Here is a 25,060-nt window from a genome sequence, read left to right as displayed (position 1 = left end):
TCTCAGTTTATCCCAAGGAGAGGTTGCTGGCATGGATGGGAAAGGAGCTGCTCCTTATCCTATCCCTTCCCATTCCCAGCTCCCTCCCCATTCCCATCCTCATCCTAATCCCACACCCATCCCCATCCCATCTCCATCTCCATCTCCATTCCTATCCCTGTCCCATCCCCATCCTCATGCTATCACATTCCTATCCCCATCTCCATCCCCATCCCATCTCTATCCCCATCCCTACCCCACTCCCTCCCACCGCCACCGGCTGAGCACCAAACCCACGCAGAATTGGGGGAAATGCAGGCAGTTTTGGTGCTGGCACTGTTACCAGGGCAACCACTGAGTAACCCATCCAGCCCCGCTGCTGACAGAGCCAGCAGACATTGCAGAAAAGAGATTTTTAATACCTGGGAGTGTTGTGCCTTGTACAGCCGATACCAGGCAGAGTCAAAGAGGCCCCGCACATGGGCTCCTTGCTGCCAGCGCACTGCCAAAAATAAGGGAGCTATAGGAGCTGCAGCTCCAAGGGCAGCTGGCCAGGAGGAACAGCATCAATCCCACCGAAACCGTTCTTTTTATAGAGCCTGAGGCACGATAAGAGGCAATGGAAATAAAGCTGGCAGTAAATCTCTCTGCTCACACGACGCGCCTGAATAAACCTTCCTTTAAGGACACTGGCGGGGTAATAAAGCTGCCAGGACCGAGCTGCCTCATCAGTGCTCCAAATGCAGGGATGTCATTAATGCAATTAACACCAGGACCGAGCATCACCAGCCACCCTTGAGGCCACAGCCTCACAAACACACGGGAAGGCAGGGTAGCAACAAAACTCCTTTAATAGCTGGGTTGACCTGAGGATTTGTTCTGACAGAGGTAGGCAGCCACTGGCCTCCAGCACAGGACAGGGGACACCGGTACACTCCTTGCAAAATACATTCATGGGCGAGCGGCTCCCCAGGCAAAGAGGACCCCCCCCCCCCCAGCCTGCCCCTTAGGCCACATCAGCTCCACACACACGTTAGAAAAATATATTTTATTGATTATCTCCTTCTCCAGTGGAGTTTTCTTCTCTTTCTTTGAATATGGATTGATCGCTGTCTATAGATTTCGGACCTGTGCACGTGTGTCTATCAAGATCAAGAGTTAAAAGCCAATCGTTGAGTACCTAACTCTAGAAAAGGCTGCAGACAAGATATGGCTTTTGCACCTCCATCCATACGAGGGATGGGCACCCAGCTGCGTTGGGGGGTCTGGGGCCACATGCAGCCCTGCACCGAGCCAGCTTCACAGACATTGCTTTCCAGGCCCAGAGCTCCTTTGGTTTCCTCCTTGCCCATGGCCAGGGTGGGAGCAGAAGCTGTGCTCCATGCCCCGGTCCTCCCTGCACCTCAGTCTCACAGTCACAGCTTAGAGCTGGCCCAGCTCTCATCCAGACCTCCACCTGCTTGCCCTCCCCCAAAACAGCTCCCTAGGTTTTTTTCTGGCTTGGGAGCTTTTGCAATGAGGAATGGATGCTCCCATGGGCCCTGCCAGCTGCTCTGTGGTCAGTCCTCCACCCTCCACTCAGGGGGGTGGCTCCCATAGAAGCCAGAGATGGTGAATAGGAGGGGACACGATCACCTCACCTCCCTGCATCCCTCAGTGACCTATGGTGCTGCCCCCTACACCCTGTTCTCCTTGTTGGAATTAGCTCCATCTCTCCTAGAGGCTGAAAGGAGCTGGGCAAGGAGTGGAGAGAGCGTAAGGACAGCCACAAAAGCCAGCTCGTGCCCCAGGGGGGCAGGGACAAGCCCGAGCATTGCAGCATCCATGCACAAATATCTGCTTGCATTGCGAAGGATGCTGCAGCAGCCAACATGGGAGGGGGATGGAGCTTCTCAACCCCACACCACCTGAATTACCCTGCTTCTGCAATGTCCAGCACAGCAGGGGGTCAGCTGCAGGATGGGGATGGGGGAAGGGACCAGCAGCGGTGGCTGGGCACCATGCATCCCCTCGGTGCCCAGCTCCATGGAGGTATCAACCAAGCAAGCTGAGCAATGGCTGGGGAGCGAGCGCTTCTCATGCAGGGGGTTGATTAACAGCTCTAGCAGCAGATGGAGAATTACAAGAAAGCCACCCACTGGGTGGAAGCAGGCAGAGGAAATCAATCCTTCCCTCCCCAGGCAGGGGCAGGTCCCCCCCCGACCGTCACCGTCACCTCGGGTAGTAGTCATCCGGCACCCCCGATAGGTTGCGGAGCTTCAGAGCGGTGTCCACCGTTCGGATGTATCCACTGATCACCTTCCTCATCTCGGGGGTGTAGGGGTCGTACTCCAGCTTCCTCAAACCCGAGCGCTTGAAGTTGCCGTCCTTCTGCCCCTCGACACAGAGCAGGCGGTCCTCGCAGGCAGCGATGCCCAGCAGCCCCACCATGCGCTTCAGCTGTGCAAAGAGGTCCCGTTTGAGGTCCTCGAAGTGCACCACCAGCACCTTCCTGCCAAAGCGCAGCCAGTCCAGCGTGTGGGTCGCCCACCATGGCGCGTAGTTGGCCACGAACTCCGGCCACTCTGCAAGGAGCACAGAGACAGTGAGGGTGAGCGTTAGGTGGTTGCTCGGTCTGTAGGGGCTTTGCAAAGCATTGTCATCTCCGGGGATGCTAGACTCAGTTATCTCCAGTTTCTTGGCTAATTGATCTTTGCATAAAAATTGGGATAAAAAGGATAATGAAACATCAATAACAAGCAATGTCTCTCCTGGAAACACGTTCTGCACGTGGCTCATGATGCATGAAGCTCTGGGTATCTGCCTCTTCCTCTCTTCCCCAAGAAACCAATGCCTGATTAATAGCTGAACTGTATTTAATTCCCCAAAGAATCATTAAACACAGTATCTCTTTCATTAAACAGATACAGGACAATTCACCTTGTGTAATCATATCACATAAAACTTTGCTTTGGAACTGCTCCAGGGACATCGTAAAATTAATGTCATGGAACAAAATAGGGATTTTGCTGAGCCTCCAGCCTCCGCTTGCTTGTAGCTAGGGGAAGGAAAATCCTGGCTGCCAATGGCTGCATCCAGCATTTTCCAACATTTGAGTTGTCCCAAAATTAGAGAAGGGAATAGTGTGGGATGTCAGGGAGATCAGGGTTTCTGCAGGGGAGACTTGGGTTCATGGACCATGGTGACCACATTTCTCAACAAACCTCAACCCATCTGAAGACCTCAAGTGGTGGAGGTTTGCCATCTTTCCAAGCAAGTTGCTCCAAAACTTAACTGACCTGACAATTAACCGGGGTGGTAATGACACATTAAAACATGCATCCTCTTTGGATTGGGTATGAACCAGGAGCAATTCTTGCACTCCACAGCAGTGGGAACAAATGAGAGAAGTGACAGTGGGATATGCTGTGCCCACCTGCATGGGGGTGGAGCCCAGGGGGCTGCCCCAGGGGTCCTGGGGGGTGTTTGGATGCTTGGGAGGGCTCAGTTCATAACCAGAATGCCTTTGCCAGCATCAAGCACATGGTAATAACGAAATCCAGGCACATCACTGCAACAGCGGAAAAAGATCCCCTTAAATAAACTCAGAATTAAGGGTAGCAGATGTTCAATCAAGCTAAATATTTTAACTCTTTCCAATGAAGTCAATTCCACAACAGCAATTTGTAAATTGCTATAATTAACAAGCCTCTGCAAGCTGTCTGTGCATGAGAAGGTGGCTCTTCCCGAGCAGCCCGGCATGCTGAACCCTCTGGCATGGCCCAAGGGAAGGGGGATGGAATCTGCCATAGCCAGCTATGATGTGATTTTCACCCTGCAGATGTCAGCCCTGAGGAGGGTGTTCCCCATGCTGATGGCAGCACAGCACTGGCTGTCCCAGCCCTGCAGTGATGCATAGAAATATTTTACCAATCCCATTAGTTTTTAGTCTCTCCTTCCTCTCTGTGCACCAACCCATCCGCACTGAGGCTCACTGCCTTGCAGAGCTGCTTGTAAGAGGCAGAATTCCTTTCCTCCCACCCAACCTCCTCGCTACAAGAAAGACATTGAGGCACTGAAGTGTGGCCAGGGAGAGTCAGGTGGGAAATTAGGAAAAATGTCTTCTCAGAAAGAGTGGTGATTCGTCAGCACAGGCTGCCCAGGGAGGTGGTGGGGTTGTCATCCCCAGGAACTGTGGCACTGAGGGACACAATGGGCATGGTGAGGGCAGGTCGGGCTCAGTGATCTTGGAGGCCTTCTCCAATCTTAATGATTCTATGTTCAACGAGGGGATGTGGTGGTGATGGGTTGATGGTTGGGCTTGAGGATCCTAGAGATCTTTTTCAACCTTAATGATTCTACAGTTCCACGATAACCCTACTGCTTGCAAGCCCAAGGGATGCTCCTCACCCCTGGAGAACCAACATGGTGGCACCATGGGTTGGCCATGCATGCACCCAGCTCGCGCCTACCTTTGCCCCTCCAGTGGGCATGTGCGGCGAAGCCGATGTGCCCCCCGTATTTGCGGTTGAACTCCGCCATCAGCGCCTTGTAGGGGTTGCGGATCAGTAAGATGGCCGCGTCGAAGGCCTCGATCTCCTTCTGGCCGCTCTCGTGGGTTTTGATGCAAATCGTCCGCCCGCTCCGCCAGTGGTCCCGCTCACCCTTGAACCCTGTCAGATGGAGTACATACAACATTCCTATAGATATCATTGCTGTCACTACCATTTTTAAGTTCACACGATGAATTTAGAGGGGAAAAAAGCCCACAGCATAGTGTGGCTTTTCATATGCACACTGGCACCGCAAGAAGGACAGATAAAACTCTGACAAGAGCCTGTAAAATGGGGGATCTGATGTTTTCCCTTCCATTGTAACAGCACGTATTATTAGGAGGAGCTGGCTTCTGCCTGAAAATGTTTCCTGCATGCCTCAAGATTTCTCTCTTTTACAATTTCTCCTTGCTGTTTAATTCTGTATGCAGCAGCTTCCCTGCAGCCTTTCCATGGGAGGCCAGCTCCCATCGCTTCTGCAGTGGTGAGGACAGAAACACTGTCCCAAAGTTCCAACACCCACCATGGGTTGAAACGCACTCAAGCAACTCAGATGTATCAGCTCTGCCCAAATCGTTCTTTGGGAAGGCTAAAACACAGCACAGGGAGGTTACAGGTGGGGCTTATGCTTGTGAGGTTGGGTCCCTGGTTCACCAGGAGAGGCCAGGTGGTGCAGAGCAGCATCAGTGCTCTCTGGCTCCACCTGTACCCAGCTCCATCACACTGCACTCCACAACCCCCCACTCACCTTTGTTGTAGAGGGACCCATCGAAGTAGTAGCTGCCAGTGTAGAAGCCAGTGGCGAGCTCGATCAGGTGCCGTGCCCAAGTGTTGCCAGCCCCAGGAAAGCTGGCCAGGGCAACGAGCTGCTTGGAGCGAGTGGGCAGGAACCGGCGGTCCATGCAGCGGTTGTCTGAGGGGAAAGTGGGGTCAGCCTGCAGCATCTCCCTCCATTGCAGCCAATATTGCACTTCTATTTCCATCCCTCTCTTCCGTATGGGACAAGAGTTGCTCTGGGCACTCCCTCCCTGCTCCCAGTCTTTTCCCCCCCCATATTTCCAACATACTGGTGGGTTCATTCCCCCCATATCGGTGGGTTCACCTGCTGGCTGCACACCTCTCAGTGACAGGAGAAAAAACCCAAGCAAGGAGGGATCCCATCGGAGGCAGATGGCAAACTGCAATTTCCTGCATCTGATTTAAGCAGTAATTAAAACTGTTTGTTCAGGGGACAATTTATTTCCTGGGAAATTAAATTAAATTGTGATTTCTAATGAATGGCAAATAGCTATTACAGAGAGGCTGCCTGTGGGATGGGCAAAGCAGTGGCCACCCAGTGCCCCCATCCCGTGCCCACCTTGCACCTGAGTCTGGTAGACAAGCAGGAACTCCATGGTACCACAGCTCTCGAACTCCTCTCCAGCACAGCGTTGGGCACAGAGCTGCTCATCCTCACGTTCATGGAGGGGGAAAAGCGTGGTGGGGAAGCCACAGCGGCAGACAGTGCCAGCCAGCGCCGACAGCGGGAACTCCTGCAAGGATGGGTACATGGGCAGAGCCATCCTCAGAGCCCCATTCAGGTGATTTATGTGGCACTTAAGGACATGGGTTATTGGGCTTGGTGGTGATGGATTGGAGGTTGGACTTGGTCATCTTGGAAGTCTAGTCCAACCTCGATGATTCTGTGATTCTATGAGTGGCATGGTAGGGGTAGGTTGATCATAGGACTTTATGATCTTAGTGGTCTTTTCTAACTTTAATGATTCTATGATGATCTTGCTGGAAGCCTACTCAAGCCCATGGACAGAGCCAGGGCTGCTGATCTCAGGCATAGCATTTGGGCAGGAGCAAAACCTCCTTCACCCAGGGCGATGAGCCATGGGACAGCAAACTTCATCATTTGTAAACACCACCACCACACTAAACGGAATGCAGATCTACCTAGCATGATGCATCTGCTGGCTAAGCTTTGGATGCAAACCTCAGTACCTTCTCAGTGCAGAAGTCCACACACTTGTCCACAGACATGTTGGGCATGGGCTGGCTGGCAGGCAGGGCGATGGAGACATTGTCTGGCTGGCGGAAGCAGCCCCGGAATATCGCACTGCCATCTGCAGGGAGATCAGACCCTGCATGTTCAGTTTGTTAACACTTTTCTAATTGGATTTTGGCTAGCTTCTCCCTGGGAGGTGTTTGGAGAGGAAAACCACCCAGAAATACATCCTCCAATGGTGAGGTACCAAAGTGTCCCTGCAGTGAGGTGTGCCTGGCTCACGGGCTGCTACAGCATGTGATGGAACCCAAAATAAAACCCAAATCAAGATGGAGCTAATCCCACTGCCATCAGCCAACATGGTCAGCTGTAGGGAGCCAGCTTTAGTGAGTGGAATGAGTCCATTATTGAATGACACTCATCCCCTATCAATGTGATGCATGTTCTAGCTAACTTGGCTCATAGAGCCTTACAACCCCCAGTAATACATCCACCAATGGGGTCACTGAGATTTGAGCCCCAGGGGGATCTCCACTTTCAGGGAGCGTGGACTCACAGCGTCGGGCAGACTCCTGGGCCAGCTCCAGGCGGTAGATGGAGAGACGGTTTGCTCCGCCGCAGGTGCTGCTCCGCTCGCCCTTGCACTCCATGTTGCACTCAGATTCGCTGGCGTTGGGTGCCTGCACCTTATGGCCACAGTAGCACTCAGCACCGAATTCCAGCCCCGCATACAGGTAGCCCCTAGAGGGAAAGGGATGAGTGCTGGGCATGGAACAGGGAGGATGGGTTGGCACTGTGGTAACACCTGTGCTAGGGACAGTCCCTGGGTCTGGGGATGGTGGTGGAGGGGATGGACAGGTGATGGTGCCACCATTGCACAGCCAGAAGAACCCCAGCACAACCTTTGGGCACTTGCAGCCCCCTGACCCATAGGAAAAGAGCACTGAACAGAGCCCATCAACCCCTGACCCTTTCCTTGAGGAGTAAAACTAGTTTCTCATGTTGCCAGCAAGATAAAATGACATACATCTAAAGGAAAATAAATAAGGGAGGAAGGGGAGAGGAGCAGTGGCAGCAGAGAATTCTGATGGATGCATGGAAATTAATGAAGGTGCAGTGCTTGCTCCCCACCCTACCGCTCAGCACAGTTGTCCTGGCAACGGAAGACTGTCATCTTCTTGTAGTCGAAGAAGGACACGCCACGCAGTGTGCGACTCCGAGTGTTGTCCACGTAGCAACCGATGTATCTTGCTGGGGAGGGAGAGGAGAGGGTCAGAGCCTGCAGTTGATGATGATTTTTATTATTATTTCTGATAAGGACGCACTGTGGTGCCCTGGCAACTCAGGACAGGACAGGGAGGAACCAAAGGGTCCTCAGGAGGACATGGACGGGGACAGAGCTATTGGGTTAAGGAGAAATGCTATGTGAACCAAGTTTTTTTTAGCCAGCAACTTGTTTTTCCCCAGCCCCAGACATTGACACAGACAATATTTGCCCAGCACTAACAGTTGACAAAGTAAAGACTGAGAGCTGTACTGAGAGCAAACGAAGATGCTGGTGGACAAGGAACAAAGCTGAATAAATAGCTACAATGAAATCATTTCACAAATTTAGCCTTTCCCAATAATCTGAGAACAAACAGTTGTGTCCTCACTGAATTCCTTCCTCACACCTGTACCCACCATGGACAGCACCCACCCAGCTGCGCTTCTCCATCCCTACACCAAATCAACAGTGAGACGCCTTCACACGGCATTTTGGTAGGGAGGGCATGCTATCTTTTCCCACCACCTGCCTGCACCGTGCATCTGCTGCAGGCCCTGCAGCAGCCCCACATCCTGCACACCCCATCGCTGCCATGCCCCTGCACACAGCCCTACCCATGCTGCAATCCAAGCCAGCCCAAGCATGGGGTGGAGGAACGCAGAAAGCAACATTCCCAGTAACTTGAACCACCACGCAGTCATCGTTCACTGCTCCCAATTGCTCTCAGCATAACTTGGCATTTCTGCAGTGCTGAGCAGGTTTCGGCAGGTCAGCTAATTTAGTTCGTGACAGATCTAACCAGCACAGGATCGCTCTGGCAATTTTCACAGCGCCAGTGACTGATGTGCATTACGTTCAATCCATCGCTCTTGACATATGTGCGCTGCAACTTATTAGGAAGGCAGCTGGAATAATGAGGGAGAGGAGAGGACAATGGGGGAGTGAGGGGCTGGCTGCCGGGAGGACCCTGAGCTGGGCAGCACGGCTGTCCATCTGTCCATCCTCTTTCCTCCCCTGCTCATGCTGTTTTGTGAGCTAAATACAGAACCAAGGTGTTTTCTCAGGGCTGTGCTGCAGTGATGCTTGAAACAAATTCCTGCCCCTGATTTTCCAGCTCATTGATCAAAGGCTGAGCCATTCCCCAGCCCAACGAAGCTCCTCTGCAGATGCTTTCCCAAAACTGCTGTGCACAGCACCATCACAGATGATACCCACCACCAGGAAACCTCCAGCAACAGGCAAGGATCATCCAGATGCTTCAAACGAAGCCCAGTGCTTCACGTTGCAATCCCCATCCGGCATCAGGAGGTGTGGGGACATCTCTGGCTGAGTGCCCACATGGCTGCTTCCCCTCTCTCTGTGCCACTGCTTGCTCATGCACCGCAGCTGGGAACAGCTGGAGGAGCCCAGCAAAGGCTGGTTGTATTGGAAGCTGCAATGCATACAGGCACAACAGGTTTTCATGGAGACTGACAGCTCCTTCTCACCAACCATCTGGCACAGCCTTGCCATGTGTCAGTTGGCATTAACAGGACATCATGGCTGCACACAGCACAAAGAGTGTTCCGTGGCCCCTGTGCACCACATGAACATAATGGGATGCAAGCAACAGGGAATGTCATCCATAGGGAGTCTTCTCCTGGTCTCATTTTAAACAGGAGAAAGTGCCTTAACCACCACAAGCAGTTTTACCTTCCTACTAAAAACCCCATCACTTGGAGCAACCTCACTCAGCCTCCATCTGCAGGCAGCCAGAAACCTGCAGGTGCTCAAATAATGGGACACCTCTGGCACTAGGATAGCAAGGACATGGGGACATCCCAGCTCCCATGCTGTGCAGTAACCACGATGCATCCTGTAGGGCTCAGGGGACACAAGAAGGCAGTGGAGAGCCTGACAACACCCAAACACCTTTCCAGTAGTTACCACTCTGCTCCTGACTTCATTCTGTGTTTCCTATGATGGATAACGCTGCAGCAATTGCCCTAAATACCACAGTGATCCATTACACTGCTGTCAAAGGCGCACTGTACTGTGGCAAGCTGTACTGCTGCTCCTCGCCAGCCCACTTTATTACTGACAACAAATCCTAACAGCTCTCCCATTGAACTGAAGAGGAGAGCTGTTGCCTTGCCGAGGGGTCACAAAGCCAGCAGGGAGGGAGCTTGCCTGGCAAACCCAAAAGGAAGAGGCACGGTGGAAGCTTCCCTCTGTTTCACCAGGTTTTGTGGGCACTGGGTGCCAGCACCAGATGCTCAATACTGTCTCACATCACCATGTGGCCTCAGAGCGTGGCAGTGAGCATGCAACTCTGCCTTTAGCTGCCTTTGGGATAAATAGATGACATTTTAAAAATCAATGTGAACTACTGCATTCACTTATGCTTGTTCATTAATAATGCTCCTGCTTGACACTACAACACGGGCAGGGAGCTCCTGACCAAACCCAGACTGCATGTCAGGCTTCAGTGTTCACTGGGGCCAATGGGATTGATCCTGAATTTTCAAGAAATTCAAGTTCTTGGGGCTAAGATGTCATAGAATCATCAGATCATTACAGCTGGAAAAGACCTCCAAGATCATTGAGTCTAACTGTCAACCCATCCCCACTAAACCATGTCCCCAGCCTAGAGCACAATAATGCACAAGGTAAGAGCAAAAATGGAATAACTGAACTGGATGATCGGTATTTGGGAAGGGAAGGATGAAGGAGACGATCCTCCCCAGAGCATCCTCTAGACCAATGGTGTCCAAAGCAAGGTACGTGCACCTTTGGGTGTGCACAGCAGCCCCCTGGGAAGGAAAACAGCCCAATTTCATCATGCCATCCATATAACTTATCAATAAATACACACATATACTATTGCCATGTGCTCAGGAACATTTCACCAATGAGATGTAAGACCAAAATTCCTTGGATTTTGGCACAAGGCCACCCCAGGTGCACACTGCCAGCCCTTACCTCTGTCCTCCTCCTTCTCACGGCCGCCGCGGCCTTTGGGTGCTCGGCTCCGCACCACATCGTAGTCACCCGCTCTGCTCCTCTCTGCTGGTTCCTTGGCCATGCCCTTGAACCAGGGCCCACGCCGCCGGCCCACTGCCACCTCCGGGAAACCTCGGCTCAGCCGCGTGCTCCCCAGGTAGGGCAGCCCCAGCCCCTCGCCTGCTCCAGGGCTGCGCTGGCTCCCTGTGACCCGGGACTCCCCAGTGAAGCCAGCATGCAGGAAAACCAAGCTGCCAGCTGCCAGGTAGAGAGCCAGCAGCGTGAAGAAGCGCACGGGTCTCCGCCGAAAAGAGCGCTGGAATTTTACCCATAGTTTGGCCATAGCATCTTCATCCCTCCTGGAGGACCAGGGAGATGCTCTCCTTTGTGGGGGATTCTGCATTATTCCCCTCCTGGATGAGCTCCCCAGAGGGACATTGCAGCATGGAGGACCACGGGGAAGGGATGGAGCTTTGGAGCAGATCAGTGGGTGCAGCAGCTCTCAGCAGCAGGCACTCCCACAAGCATCTCTACCGGGATCAGGGCTGTGCACCCTGTGGATGAGCAGTGAGAAGTCCCTGGCTGCATCTCCAGCCCTGAGGTTCTCCATTCATTTCAGTCTCAGGGTGAGGAAGTCCCACCTGCAAGCCAAGGAGAACGCACTTGTTAGTGGGACATGTCACCAGCGCCATGTCACAGCAGCAGTGGCAGCAAGGGCCCCAGCATTCCCATGACCTATGGCTCTGCTGCCTGTCACTTGCTCATCTTATATTAGGAAAGGAGAGGAAAATAAATGGAAAAACAAAGTGCCATTAGTTTAATGGCCTCTATGTTCCTGCCATCTGTCTTCAGTTGATTAAATAAAAAATATTGGTGGAACATATGGCATGAATTATACATAAATATTTTAATTTGGGTTCCCAGACTAGTTACTCAATCACCTCTTGAATGAATTATGCACAGCCCATAAAGAACCCATTTGTTGGAACCCGCAACCCATGGTCCCCACTCACACTGACCTCTTCCCAGCCCCAGAAGGAGAGTAAAGGTGGAGTAAAGGCAGAATAAAGGCAGAGTAGCAGCCAGACATGGAGACTACATGCTATTTGAGCTTCTGCATCAGTGGACACCTCCAGGCTCTACTGTCCCTTTCCACGTTCCCATCCCCATTCACCTCCTCCCCCGTTCCTGCTGGGCTACGGCAAGGCAGCGCCGCATATAAAGAAGGGGCTTCAATTACTCTCATTAAGCCATCTGGAGCTCATCCTTCTCCATCATGAACTGCGGAGTTGCAGGTCAATTACTGTGCATTTGCATATATTCCATTAATGCCTCTGCTAATTGTCTGGAGGAGATAATGCTCTCGCCTTACTGCTCCCTTGCTGGCTAAGGATTACAAACAGCGAGCAGAGCCACATCCTGACCCAGAAGGGGCCTGGGGCATCACTAGGGCCAACAGCACATAATAGCACCGTTATAAAACCACCCCATGGTGGTTCATTTATTCCCCAGCCCTCCCCACTTCATTATCCCCAGTGCCCAACAGCTCCTGGGGATGCTCATTGGGATACCAGCCTGGGGAGGACCATGGAGTTCACCCCCAGGAGCACCCAAAATACCCCCTCCTCAGGGCCAGATCCTTGCCTACCTTCTTAATTCCCAAGGTTCAAGGCTAGTTCCCAAGGTTGATAGCCCCTAATTCCCAAGGATTCCTAAGTTCCTGAAGTTCCCTAATTCCCCTAGGTGCCCACTGGCACCCAGGGATGGTGGGCAGAGAACCCAGCAGAACTCAGCAGTTGCTCGTGATCTGAAGGAATGCAGCGCTGATAATTTATACATGTGGGCCTCCTCTTCAAATTGCTCCACAATTAGTGAGCAACAAGGTTCAGCTGCCTTCAAGCACCACCTCACATCTGACCACTGCAAAACACACTGAAGTGCTCACGTGGTTCCCCCAGCGCAGGAGAACAATCAGCCCATTAAAAACAGCAAATTAACAAACACAAGAGTTCCATTAGGAGGAGAAGGCGATTGAACTATCCAATTTCATCGCGTCATTAGCATTTCTTATCGGAGAGATGGGGAAAGAAAAGGGCTTTAAAACAGCAAGGGATGGGCTGGAGGTGGTGAGCAGGGCAGGGTGGTGCGATGTGGGCATGGACCCCGCCAGCACCCCTGGGTCTGGAAATGTGCACAGTGTGCAAAATGGAACGCATGTTCTGCAGAATGCAACACGTCTTTTGCAGGAGCCAGTGCAAGGCATGCAAGATCTAGTTCACGCTGCGCAGAATCTGAAGCACAGCGTAGAAGATCTAATGCATGATGCACAGGATCCCGTGTGCTGCATGCAGGATCCGGGCGACGGTGTACAGGATTCATGGCAGAGCGTGGAAAATCTACTGCATGTTGTACACGAGCCAGTGCACGGTGCTCGTTCGCAGGGTGTCCCCTCTGCGCCCACCCCACGCAGTGAGAGCTGCACGCAGTCACCCCATACCACCGAGATCTGACACTTGGCAGTAGTGTTGTCTTCTCCCTAGCACTCAGGTATCCTCCAGCATGGCCTGTGAGGGTTGGTGGAAGGAGCATCCCTCCCTGTGTTTCCCTCCCAGCCACTTCACCTCTCCAATCTACACACCTGCCTGGATGCAAACAGGGCCAGGCTGGTGCTATGTCACCCAGCAGCATTTTGGGGATGTTGCCTCCATCTCAGCCACATTACTCGATGCTTCCAGCTTGCTCCCATTCCCTCAGTCCCAGAGCTGCAGGAGGAGCCATCCCTGATGCTGGCACCCTTTTGACACTTAAGCTCTGTAGAAAAGGTGATTTAACTCCATTCAAATGACTCCGTGTAGCTGGGAATTGGCTTAACCTAATGAGTCTTAATACATATTATGTTCGAGGTATTTTATGCCCAGTCTGCAAAATCCAGTTATGGGTTTCAATACGCCTTAGTGAGCCAAGATGTGCACCGGAGGGGATGAGCACTACCACCAGGACTAACCCCACGCTGCATACAACAGCATAAACCCCACAAAGCCCATGTGAGGTCCCTGGGGCCATCAGCCAAGGGCTGGCATCTCTCCCCCCCCCAGACTGCCCCAAATTTCACATAATTCACCCACAGAGCCCACGCTTCGCTCTCTGCTATGGGGGCTTTGCTCAACCCTCAGTAATCTGGGATTACGCACAGCACAGGGGCAATTAGGAAAACGAGCTTTTGGAGCAGCAGACAATGCCTTCTGCAGCCTATTTAAATGAATACAGTGCAAAAGATTCGTTCTTGCAGCTCTTGTTTTAGAGCTCCTTCCCAGAGGGGCTGACTCCTTTCTTTTTCTGCACACCCATCGCTATGGCAATCTTGGTGCTCGTATAGCCCCACCTGGGCAAGAGAATTTAAAGAAATACTTACAAATGAGGCAGATGCCAACGTGCAGTGGCAAAAGGTTGCATTGCATCTGGGACTGCCTCTGTTCGGTCGAATTCCACTGCGTTTCCCAAATCGAAGCGTCCAGGGGATGGAAAAGCCCCAGGGCCACCGCGTCCCACTGCCCCGTGGTTGTGCGTGGGGTGACACAATGGGGTCACTGCACAGCCACAGCCTGGCTGTTCCCAGTGCCCTGTGCATGGCTGAGGTCCCAGGTGCATGGGCAAGGGAATGCGCCCATGGGAAGGGGAAATTGGGCATGACCTGCTCCAGGAGTTATGAAAAAGTCAGAGGGCGAAGGAGCAGATGGGGGTGAGGGCACCCCGGGGCCGGACCCAGAGAGTGCTCCCCAGCTCCACACCACTGGGAAACTTTATTTAACCCTGTCCTGGTGCCAGGAATCAGAGAGCGGTGCTCAGCTCAAGGTAACCTTCACACACTTCCCCTCTGCCTCCCGCCTCTTCGTGCATTATTTTTTTTAACTTTATATTAAAATATTCCACTAAGATGCCGAAAGGACCAAATAAACAGGGGAGGCTCATGGCAGGAGATTGTCTGCAGACTGCGGGAAGGAGGAGAGTCCCCGTGCCTCTCTGACGCCAAACCCAAACCCAAACCCATGGCTTCGGCATCAGAAGGCAGCACGAAGCCCCATTGCCACTGAGCTCCTGTGGGGCACGCCGGGACCCCCCCACACATCTCCCAAACACATCCCCACCGAACCAAGCACACCCCAAATCCCCACACACCGCCGTGCGGGGGGCTCTCCACCAGCAGAGCCCCCCGCCGCAGTGAGTTTATTTATTGCTCTTTTTGCCTTTTTTTTTTTTCCCCATGCATTTTGGGAGGGGATGTTACATCTTTCTTTTTTTCTTTCTTTTTTCTACCCCCGAACCCACCCTCCTCCCCAACTCACCCCCTCGCTTAAACCCCCCCCCCCCCATCACCCCCCTACCTGCACCCAGCGCTCTCCGACACTGCCGTCCCTGCTCTGCCGCCACTCCATCCCTGCGGGGCCGGGGGGGCAGCAGGGCTGGGGGGCAGCGGGCAGCGGTTCGACCCCCCCAGGCCATCCCCCCACCTCTGGGCTCTGCTCGGTTCGGTTCGGCAGCAGAGCTGCGTGCAGCCCGGAGCTGCTGCGATTCGGCCCTACAGCGCTGCGTGCGCTTAACTCCTTCCTTACCGCTGCTTTGTGCCCTTCGGTTCTTTATTTTATAGATGTGTCTTTTTCAGTGTACGGTCCCTCCGGGTGATGCAGGGATGCAGCACCCACCCGACCCCACTAAACCCACACCCCGACCCTTGCAAACCTCCCACCCGCTCGGGTTCAGCCCAGGATTTTCCAGCTGGGACCAAAAAATAAGGTTTGCCCCTTTATCTGAGGCCAGAGCAATTAATTAAAAAAAAAAAATCAATTAGAAACTTCCCCTCAAGCGGCAAAAATTGGGATGGTGAAATACGGTGAGAGAGGGGTTGAACCCTCGCTTCTCCCGGCAACTTAAGCACTGGGGGGGAGTTCAGAGGGCAGCCCCCAGCCCGCCCGGTGCCACCCCACAGCCTCTCTGAGCCCACCCAGTGCCACCCCACAGCCGCTCCACACCCGGAATTATCAAATTTGGAGGAATACCTCTGTGTTGGTGCGATGAAGGCAGGAACCCTCCGCGCCATGGCCCCTTCTGCTGCCCATCCAGTGCCTTTGTTTCAAGCGGGGGTATGGGGGCTGGAGCAAGGGGGTTGGTCCTCTTGATGGCCCCAAAGCAATGGGGTCACAGAGTGCGGTGCAGCCTCCGGGCTCTCGTTGGTCGGCCTTGAGCTGTGAGAGAAGGACGGAGGCTGGGAATGCTCCTGCAGAGGGAAACTGCAGCCTCAGCGCCGTCCTTGCTGGCTGCCGGAGCATCCATGTGCGATGGAGCATCTGAAGCTGCCCCGGGCGGGCGCACGCAGGGACAGCGGTGACGTTTCCATAGGAAACCGTGATGGGGAGCGCTGCCTCTGCTCGGGGCTGCGGGCGCTATTTTTATCGTGTTGGGTTTCTCAGTGTGGCCTCCCTCCCTCCTGCCCTCCCTCCCATTCGGGCTGCCATTCCTGCAGCTTCCCGGCGAGCTATTGCAATCCCAAATTGCAAACCCTGCTGGGATGCATGGTGCATGCTCCTGGTGGGCATCAGGCAGAGGGAAGTTTGCTGCTTGCAGAGACCTCACTGGCTTCTCTCTGCATCTCGCAGCTGGGGGAGAAGTAAGGAAGTGGCTGTGAAATGCAAACGTGTGGGTTTTGCAGCATGCAGAAGAATTTAGCCAGCTCCAAGTGTGGTCGTCTATGTGAGAAAAGAGAGAGACAGTGGCTAGAAATAGAATTTGCAAAAAAATAACTCAGAGATTTTTTTTTTTTGCTTTTTTTGGTGGGGGCTAGGTGCCACCAGGGTATGCTGGGCTGGGGGGATGCCTCCCATGAACCTTCCCCATGGTAGTAATTGGAGAGACTCTGGATCACAGACTCAGGAGGCTGAGCTTGGCCACATTCTGTAGGCACTGAATGGCATTTTCCATCCTTAACCCATTGCCAGGGGACATTTGACATTGCCCTGAAGAGTCCCCAAGCGCCAATGTCACCCCCACTCTATGTCAAGGATGTTGGGTTCGGAGCTGGAAGCCAATGTTAAGGTTTCTTTAAACATCCTTATCAGGGGAAGCAGCACCGGGGTGACGTTCACTGGGTACATATACGTGGGGCCATGTCCAGAGGGCCACCACTGAAGGGAGGTGGCATTGCTCTATGTGTTCTTAGACATTTCTAATTCCCCAGGGCTGTCTCTGGAGGGCTCCTCAATGAGGATGAAAAAGGAGGACGTGGTGCATTATAATATTAAAAAAAAAAAAGCTGCGTAAAATCTCATTTTGAGGATTATGAAGTGCCAGAACACACACACACACACACACACAAAAAAAAAAAAAAAAAAAAAAAAAAGCTGTAAACAGGATGTCTGAAAAGATCTTAAGCATAAAGGTCAGAATCTACAATTTAAATGGCTCGCTGTTGCTTTCTTGCTCTGTGCCACTAATGAGTCGCGATGCAAAAAAACAGGCTTGTTCTTGAAGCCACCACTCTGAGTCCTTTTGAAATGCCAGCTTTGTGAGCAGCACATGCTGCCTGGAGGTGCTGGGGACAGTGGGGGTGGGATGTTGCGGATGGGTGGTGGTGGGGTCACCGTCCCCAGAGGTGTTCAAGGAACGTGGAGATGTGAAACTGAGGAACGTGGTTTAGTGGAGGGGATGGGTTGGGGTTGGACTTGATGATCCCAACGATCTTTTCCAACCTGAATGACTCTGCAATTAGAGGATGAGTTAAGTTCTGAGTCCAGAACTCGCAGACATTGCGCTGAATGGAAACCAGTGGGGTGAGGAGATGCCTTAGGGTCATTCATTGCTTATTTCCTTGCCAGGGGGTTGGAAAACTCCTTGAAATCAGCACTGTCCCTGAGGTGTCCATGCCAAAATTCCGGGTGCAGTGGGGTCCTGTTATCAGGGAGCAGCTGACGAAAAGTCAACACCCAGCAGATCCCGTGCTCTCGGTGCTTGTTTCTGAGGAGCCAGAAGGGAGAGAGCCTGCAAAAACACAGGTGCTGCAACCCAATGAGCCTCTGCTGGCGGTGCAGGTGGTTGCCCCTCCTCTTCTTTTCCACTTTGCATTGTTGCGTCGCATCCATCAGGGACCATCCCCAGCCCCATGGGAGCAGCAAGCATTTCCTCCAGGGACTGTGCCTCCCAGGTGCCATCTTCAGGGGCTCACACCTCTCCCGCTCTGCTTTTTCTTAATTAACTCATTAGGATGGCAGCGATGGCGATGCAAGTCTCACGGGAGAGTTCCATAATCATGGAACGGAATCAGAGACTGAACATCAAAAGCATTTTAGGGAAGAAGGAGGAAGAGGAGGGACGTGTGATAAGATAGGTTTGCATGGGTACACACAGCTCATTCGGGGAGGATGCGGCCTCCCACGTGTTGGCATTGTTTTTGTGACTGTTTGGAGTGCAGGGAATTAAAACACAAAACAAACAAACAAGGAGAAAGAGGGAAGCGTGTGGATTAAAGCTGGAAGGAAGACGATTAAAGGATTGAAGGGAAAAGAAGTGCGGAGGATGTAGATGCAGGGGACAGCTCCCCTCTCTGCCTTAGGAAACAAAAAGGGAAGAAAGAAAAGATTTTGATAAGCGCTTTTAAAAAATTCATGAGGTTTCTGTTCCTCTGTTTATTTATTTCCTCGCTGGGATAAAGTCCTGGAATAAAACAACCCATTTGTCAGTGGGTCTCGGGGGAGGAGGGCACACGTCATCTTCCCTACGGATAAATTACAGCTCTGAGAGTGAGGGACAGTGGGAGGGGACAGCTGGGGCAGGAGGGGACAGATTGGGGTTGTGCATAAGGGTTTGTGCAAAAGCCCTACCCAGAGCAAGGGATAAAGCCTCAGAGTAAAAGGAACCACATGGGGCAGCCCATGGGTGACATAACCCTCCCAGATGTTGCCCCTATACGTGCTGGGTCCTGAGTCCTCTGTGGGGTGAAACCTCCTAATCCAGCCTGGCCGATGGATCTAGAGCCATTCCCCTTACCTTGGAGATGAGTGCAGTATTATTATTATTATTATCATTCTGTTCTTGGCTGAGAGCTGCCCCCCACCAAATGACGCCGGGGAGACTCCAGCAGCTAATTCCTGATAATGTTAATACATTGAAGGGAGAATACAGCCCATAAAGTCTGGATCTGCTTGTTCCTGTACTGAAGGAATGGCTTTTTCAGCCATTCCCTGGTGTGATGAACGCGGGTGGTACATCGCAAATTAACTGCCAGTAAAATTCCGCCTGGTAAAAACAAGAAGGAGCCGTTTTTCAATGGAAACTGTAAAACCATCTCCTGAAGGAGAGCAGCTTCAGCCCCCGGCTCCCCGCCTGCTTACAGAGCCACCATCTGCCTCTGATGGTGCTGTCCTTTTCCCAAATCAGCAATGCCCCAGGGCTGTCTGCTGCAAACTGCTTAGAGCTGCCTGATACCTGTCACAGCCACAGCCCTGGTTCTGGTTCTGGTCCTGGTCTGGGTCCCAGTCCTAGTCTTCTTCTGGCCCTGGTTCTGGTCCTATCCTGGTCCTGGTCTTGGACTTGGCCCGGGTCTTAGACTTGGTTCTCGTTCTGGTCTTGATCCTTGTCCCGAACTTGGTCCTCATCTTTGGACCTCATTCCGGCCCTGGTCCTTATCTTGGCCTTGGTTCGGGTCCTGTCCTGGTCCAGGTCTTGGTTCTGGCCCTAATCTTGGTCCTGGTCTTGGCTCTAGCTCTGGTCTTGGTTCTGATCCTGGCCCGGGTCTTGATCTACTCCTGGTCCCATTCCTAGTCCTGCACATCTCCCAGCCCATTGCAGCAGGACGTTCCCACTGGAGATGGGAAGTCTCCAGGGACAGGTCTGCTGCCCGCAGCCCTCACCTGAGGATTTTATCCGGCGGTGAGAACCGCATTTCAGTGCCCATCACAGCCAGAGTTCCCCACTGCAGCATAATCTGCCTGTTTTATTTCTTTCTGCTGTTTACATTTCCTCGTTTGCGCGTTACAGATGAGCTGAGAGCACGCTATCATCTGGACTCGTTTACCCCCTCTGGCAAGAGGGAATTCATCACCAGTTTCATACAAAAAGGAAGAGTGAGAGAAAGGGAGAGTGTATTTTGGCACTCCTGCTGGCCCCAGGGACCCTGCAGTGCACAGGATGGGCTGGACCCCACGGACCGGCCCCACTGTCCCCAGGCTGAGAGCAGGAGATTACTGCAGCTTTAGAGCAGACACATGTAATGGCCGTGTCCTAGTTTTTTGTGAGCAGAATCCAGCATAAAAAAGCCACATTAGCGCTGAGAGCAAATATAGTAACTTGCTCTCACATTGGCTCTTCCAGTGTTACTAGCTGGAAAGCCGTGCCAGGCTCACCAAGGAAAATGGAAACGGGGTTCTTTGTCCCCCCACCTCTCCCTCCTTCTCAATAGAAAATCATCTCCAGCCACGCTGCCAGCTGTCCAACACGGCCACGCGGTCACCTCGACTCTCTCGGGGTCAGCAGCTGATCCACCTGCCAGTCCCGGGAGGAGGCACCTGGCAGATCCTGTCCCTGTCCTCATCTCTGCTCCTGTGCCTGTCCTTGTCCCCATTCACAATCCTTCTGCTGTCCTTGTGCCAACCCCCATCTCATCCTTATCTTTATTCATCATCTCATCCTTATCCCATCCCCATTCTGTTCCTGTCCCCATCTTATCACCGGTTCCATACTGTCCCCATACTATCCCCATCCCCATCCTCACCTTATGCCGTTTCCATTCCCATCCTTTCCCCATTCCTATCCTATACCACCCTCATTTTATGCCATTTTGGGTCTCAGCCCATCCCCATTCCCATCTCCATCCCGTTCCTATTCCCCATCTCATTCTCATCCCATCCTCATCCTATCCCCATCCCCATCCCATCCCCACGGAGCGATGGGAGCCACCACAGCAGAAGTCACCTTGCTGCCTCAGGCAGCTCATTCCTGTTAAAGTAAAGGCATTAATTTCAATATCATTACTAATTACTAATTAAAAGTCCTAAATCACTGGAAGCAGAGGCTCTCCCCCCGGGAAGGCTGCGCTCCCATTCTGGCACATCTCACCTGGATCGCCCACCCCAGCTGGAACCAAAATTGTACCACAGCAGCCAAACGTGGGCTCCCAAATTAAAAGAACCAGTTAAAGCCATTTAATCACTAGCTGCTGCCAAGAGGGAGCTGGAGGAGCATTGTGCCACTTCTGCGTATGGGGACCATACCCCAGTGCCGTCCTCCTCCCTGCCACCCCTGTGCCCCCACCCTGAGCCACAGCTCAGCTGTGTATTCACTGTCTGCGCTCCATTATCACCAATCAATATAACAGTTATTACCTAATGGGCTAAAACTGTAATTCTAATGTCCCAAATCTGCATATTACGGTGCAGCTAATTGGTACAGAACCGATGCAAGGGCTTAATGAAAATGTAAATTCAGGCACATTAATCAAACAATTATTTTGCAACCAGAAGATAGACAGTGCTAAACCTAATTAAGAAATAAACAAAGTTAATCAGTGAACAGAAAACGTTTACTAATCGTATAAATACGCTGCACGGAAGAAATATTGGGCAATAAGTTATTAAAGATTCCCAAACCTGCTCCTCTCACTACAGTTCTTAATAACCCAGCACTCTGGCTTCCAGGAAGCACCATCTCGATTTTATTAAAGCATTTGTTCTGCTTTAAGCTCTACTGGGCACCAGAGAACAAGAAATATATTACTCTGCAAGATGAATAATTGCATCAATTTAAAATAATAGGGCTGGGGACTGAACACGTGTGTGTGGGTGACACCTAACGTTGAGACCAGTGCATTCTGGGCTTAATTATCAGAGGTTAGTGCCTTTCCAGCTCAAAAGTTAATTCTAAGTCAGACATAAAAGTTGTAAAAAGACACAAACATTAATGCCATCGGCATTTCTCTTTCCTCCGCATGTTCATAGCTCCTTGTCAAAACCTGCTTGGTTAGCACAATTTCTGTACATAAATGGGAATACTTCTCCCCAGCCTTACTTCTGCTGGCTGTTGATTTGCACAGCAAAGGGATTTGAATTCCTTGCAGCATCGAGGCTCAGCTTCCTACAGCCTTGTGAGGAGGCTGCAGTGGGCTGGGGGCTTGGTGGGGAGGCAAGTAGCAAGCTGAGGGCATTTGCACCCACCAGAAGCAGCCTGGACAGTAATTGGAGCAGGGAAACATGGCATGTAGGTAGCAGGGTCACCATTGTGGCTGTGGGTCATGGTGATAGACAAGGTGATGATCAGGACGATGGCCAAAATGATCACCAAGTTGATGGCCAAGACAATCACCAAGTAGATGGGAAGATGATGGTCAAGATGATAGACAAGACGATGGCCAAGACAATGCTTCAGCCTGGGTTCCCATTTGGGGAGCACTGGCTCCAGGGATGGAAGGTGGTGAGGGCACTCTAGGGAAAAGATGCTGCTGCTGTCACCGATGTGTCCCTGATCCTGGGGCAGAGGCTGGGAGCCCCAGCACACATTTTGGGGATGATTCAGCCCTCTTGCTCCATCCTGTTTGCATGCAAGCCTTGCACTCAGGACAAGGTAAAACCTGTCCGGGAAAAACTAAGTTCAGCCAAAAACAGCTTCTGTGTGTTCCTTGGCAGCAAATCCTCTCCACATTCCTACATTTTCAGTCCCACAGCCACTTCCTCATTTCCCTTCCGGCCTCAATGGCCCCTAACTAGCACTGGAACATTGTCCTCCTGCTTCATCCATGAATTCCATAGCTCAGCATGGCCTCGGTGCCTTCCCAAGGCCCCCAGCCTTTATTTCTCTCTCTTTTAATTTTTTTTTGTGCACTTCCCATTAATTCCACATTCCCAACAGCCTAGCTAAACAGTTCATCAAGTTTTCCCACCTTTAGGGATGCCCCCAGCTGTCCCTTGTCCTGATGTGATGGCAAAGCCACTACCCAAGAGAAGCTGAGGGGAGGCAAAGGATGCTGCAGGGAGCACCCAGGGTGCCTCCAGTTCTCCTCCAGCATCATGGCACATCCTGGACTGCAGTGACCAGTACCCGGGCACCTGCCAGCCCTCAGGGTGCTCCTTGCCCTGACATCACCATATGTCCCCACATCTCTCCAGAAAAGAGCAGGTTTGCTGTGCCAGCTCCGCATCCTGGACCATTGCTTGGCTGCAGGGGGAAGAATTCAATTTTCAGCTTTCTGAGCCCAAACAGCGGCTGGCTGCTGCTGCTCTGCAGCACCCAGCTTGTTGGCATTCTCCAGCGGTGCTGCAGGCTCGGCAGGCCCGGAGCTGCTGCAGAGCACTGAATTATTCAGCCGTAGCAGGGCTGTGTGCTGATGGAGCCAGCAAGGGCTCTGAGCACAGCCAGAGGAAGGACTGAACTGAAGGTTTTTGGAGCTCCTGGAGCTGTGTCCCGATTCCAGAAGTGACAAATCCAGGGCAGCAGCTGCACCTCGCCCTGATAGGCATCTGCCTAAAAAATATTAAGTTAAAACCTGGGAAAAAAAAACACACCAAAGAGCCTCAGCCCTGCAGCAGGACCTGCAGGAGGAGAAGGACCACTCTGGGGACATCACAAGTGGCAGCAATCTGGTGGCCTTGGTGGCACCTCATCACATACCATACCGCCATCCCTGGGGTCCCAACCACCCATTCACTGGGATGCTGCCACGATGGCTGGCACAAAAGCGCTGGAAATCAATCTAGACAAGCATCTAGGGTCCAGCCTGAGCTGCTCACTCACCAAATTGCCTAAGTGCTGGGTATGCATCGCTCCAGCCCAATGGAGGCATGCATGCTGACAATGGGCAGGGTGGCTTTTGTCAGCCTGATGCCACTGAAGTGCATGGGAAGGGGAGGAAGGCTGCACCCTCAGCCTGGCCCCATCTATTGGCTTCCCCCATGAAGTGGACAGAGGGAGCTGCTCTGCTGGTGAGAGTAAGGAGAGCTGTCAGAGCAGGAGGCAGCACAGAGCGATGGGTACAAGAAGGATGGGTTTAACTGGGTCACTCCGGGTACGAAGGACAGCCATGTGGCAGGTGGCCGAGGTGACCGCCACGTCCCTCTCCCCCGCCATTTGGAGATTAAATGAGCCCAGTGCCAAGAGCACTCGAGCCCTGTCCTTCACGCTCCCGTTGTCCCCAGGGAGGATGCTGGCCAGCCTTCCAGCCCCCATCTGCCGCAGGCACAGGAAGCTCTGCAGTGCCCTGGGTCACCCTGCGGCTATGGGATGGTTCACGGGGTGGTCGAAGCATCATTCCCCACGCAGCACCACCAGCCAATTACAGAGATTGCGAGGGCACAAGTGCCTTCCCCGGGTCATTTTTCAAGCGATTAAAAATAAAAAGGCCCAAGCACAGCTCATATTTCAGCATTAATGTTGCTGCCAAATATTATCATGTCAACGCAGGCTGGAAAACGGAAGCAATCAATAAGAGAGACGCTCCAGTGCTGAGCAGTGACGAAGCACAGCAGCCCTCGCCCGGCGGCATCCAGCTGTGCACTGCTGGATTGGGACCATCTCAGAGGGTGTTGTTTTCCTTTATCCTTTGCTTTCACTTTGGCACAAGGAGCCCAAATCCAAGACAATAAACAATGGGGAGACCACCAGTTCTCGGGGGTTGACATATGCCTCTGAGGCCAGCATGAAGGCGCAAGAGGAAGAGCTGCTGCTATATGGGTGCTGTCACCCCCCTGTTGTCATTTCTTACTGCTCTGAACCAAATCCAACTCTTCGTCTGCCCATTGCATAAGAAAACTGAGCTCATGTCTCTCTTTGAATGAATTATTCACACTTGGCTCCATATTCACTAATATTTAAAAGCTGCTGCTGTGGGAAATGCCGTTCCCTTTTTTCCAGACGTTGTTCCAGACGATTCGGCTCAAACCATTCACCAAAGAACAATCTGGTGCACTGGGGTTGTTGTTTTCTTTCTCAGAGCAACGTGGCCAGATGGGGAGAGGAGGAGGAGGGAGAGGGCGGGAACAGAGCTCCTTCTCCTGGCATGTATCCCTTGTGCAGGACACACAGAGGACAGCACAGGGGACGTGCAAGAGGATATGTCCTGCATGCTGTCACCTCGCAGCAGCCTTCAAGCATCATGGAATCATTAAGCTTGGAAAAGACCACTAAGACCATCAAGTCCAACCATCAACCCATCACCACCATGCCCACTCACAGAATCATTAAGGTTGGAAACGCCTATTAAGACCGCGTCCAACCCTGGCCCACCCATCTCATGTCTGTCAGTGCCACATCCCCACGTTCCTTGAACATCTCCAG

General features: G+C 52.5%; 1 protein-coding gene across 4 annotated transcripts; it reads right to left on the bottom strand.

Annotated features, from left to right (window-relative positions):
• WSCD2 (WSC domain containing 2) lies at positions 1,009 to 16,223 on the bottom strand. 4 transcript variants are annotated; one of them, XM_021412811.1, is made up of 9 exons: positions 15,808 to 16,223; positions 10,733 to 11,394; positions 7,641 to 7,755; positions 7,061 to 7,245; positions 6,501 to 6,622; positions 5,869 to 6,043; positions 5,260 to 5,424; positions 4,431 to 4,631; positions 1,009 to 2,543 (listed from the first exon to the last, which is right to left on the bottom strand). In XM_021412811.1, exons 2-9 carry the CDS (start codon positions 11,154 to 11,156, stop codon positions 2,191 to 2,193), a joined length of 1,740 nt encoding a protein of 579 aa, XP_021268486.1. In that variant the 5' UTR covers positions 11,157 to 11,394; positions 15,808 to 16,223; the 3' UTR covers positions 1,009 to 2,190. The 4 variants fall into 4 exon arrangements, with proteins under 4 accessions (XP_021268486.1, XP_021268487.1, XP_021268488.1 ...); XM_021412812.1 differs by lacking the exon at positions 15,808 to 16,223 and adding an exon at positions 15,136 to 15,299; XM_021412813.1 differs by lacking the exon at positions 15,808 to 16,223 and adding an exon at positions 14,166 to 14,888.

The sequence above is a fragment of the Numida meleagris genome, chromosome 14 (genome assembly GCF_002078875.1).
Source record: "Numida meleagris isolate 19003 breed g44 Domestic line chromosome 14, NumMel1.0, whole genome shotgun sequence".
Classification (NCBI taxonomy): Eukaryota; Metazoa; Chordata; class Aves; order Galliformes; family Numididae; genus Numida; species Numida meleagris.
Note: the sequence above shows the minus strand (reverse complement) of the source record. Positions and strands in the feature narration are given on the sequence as shown.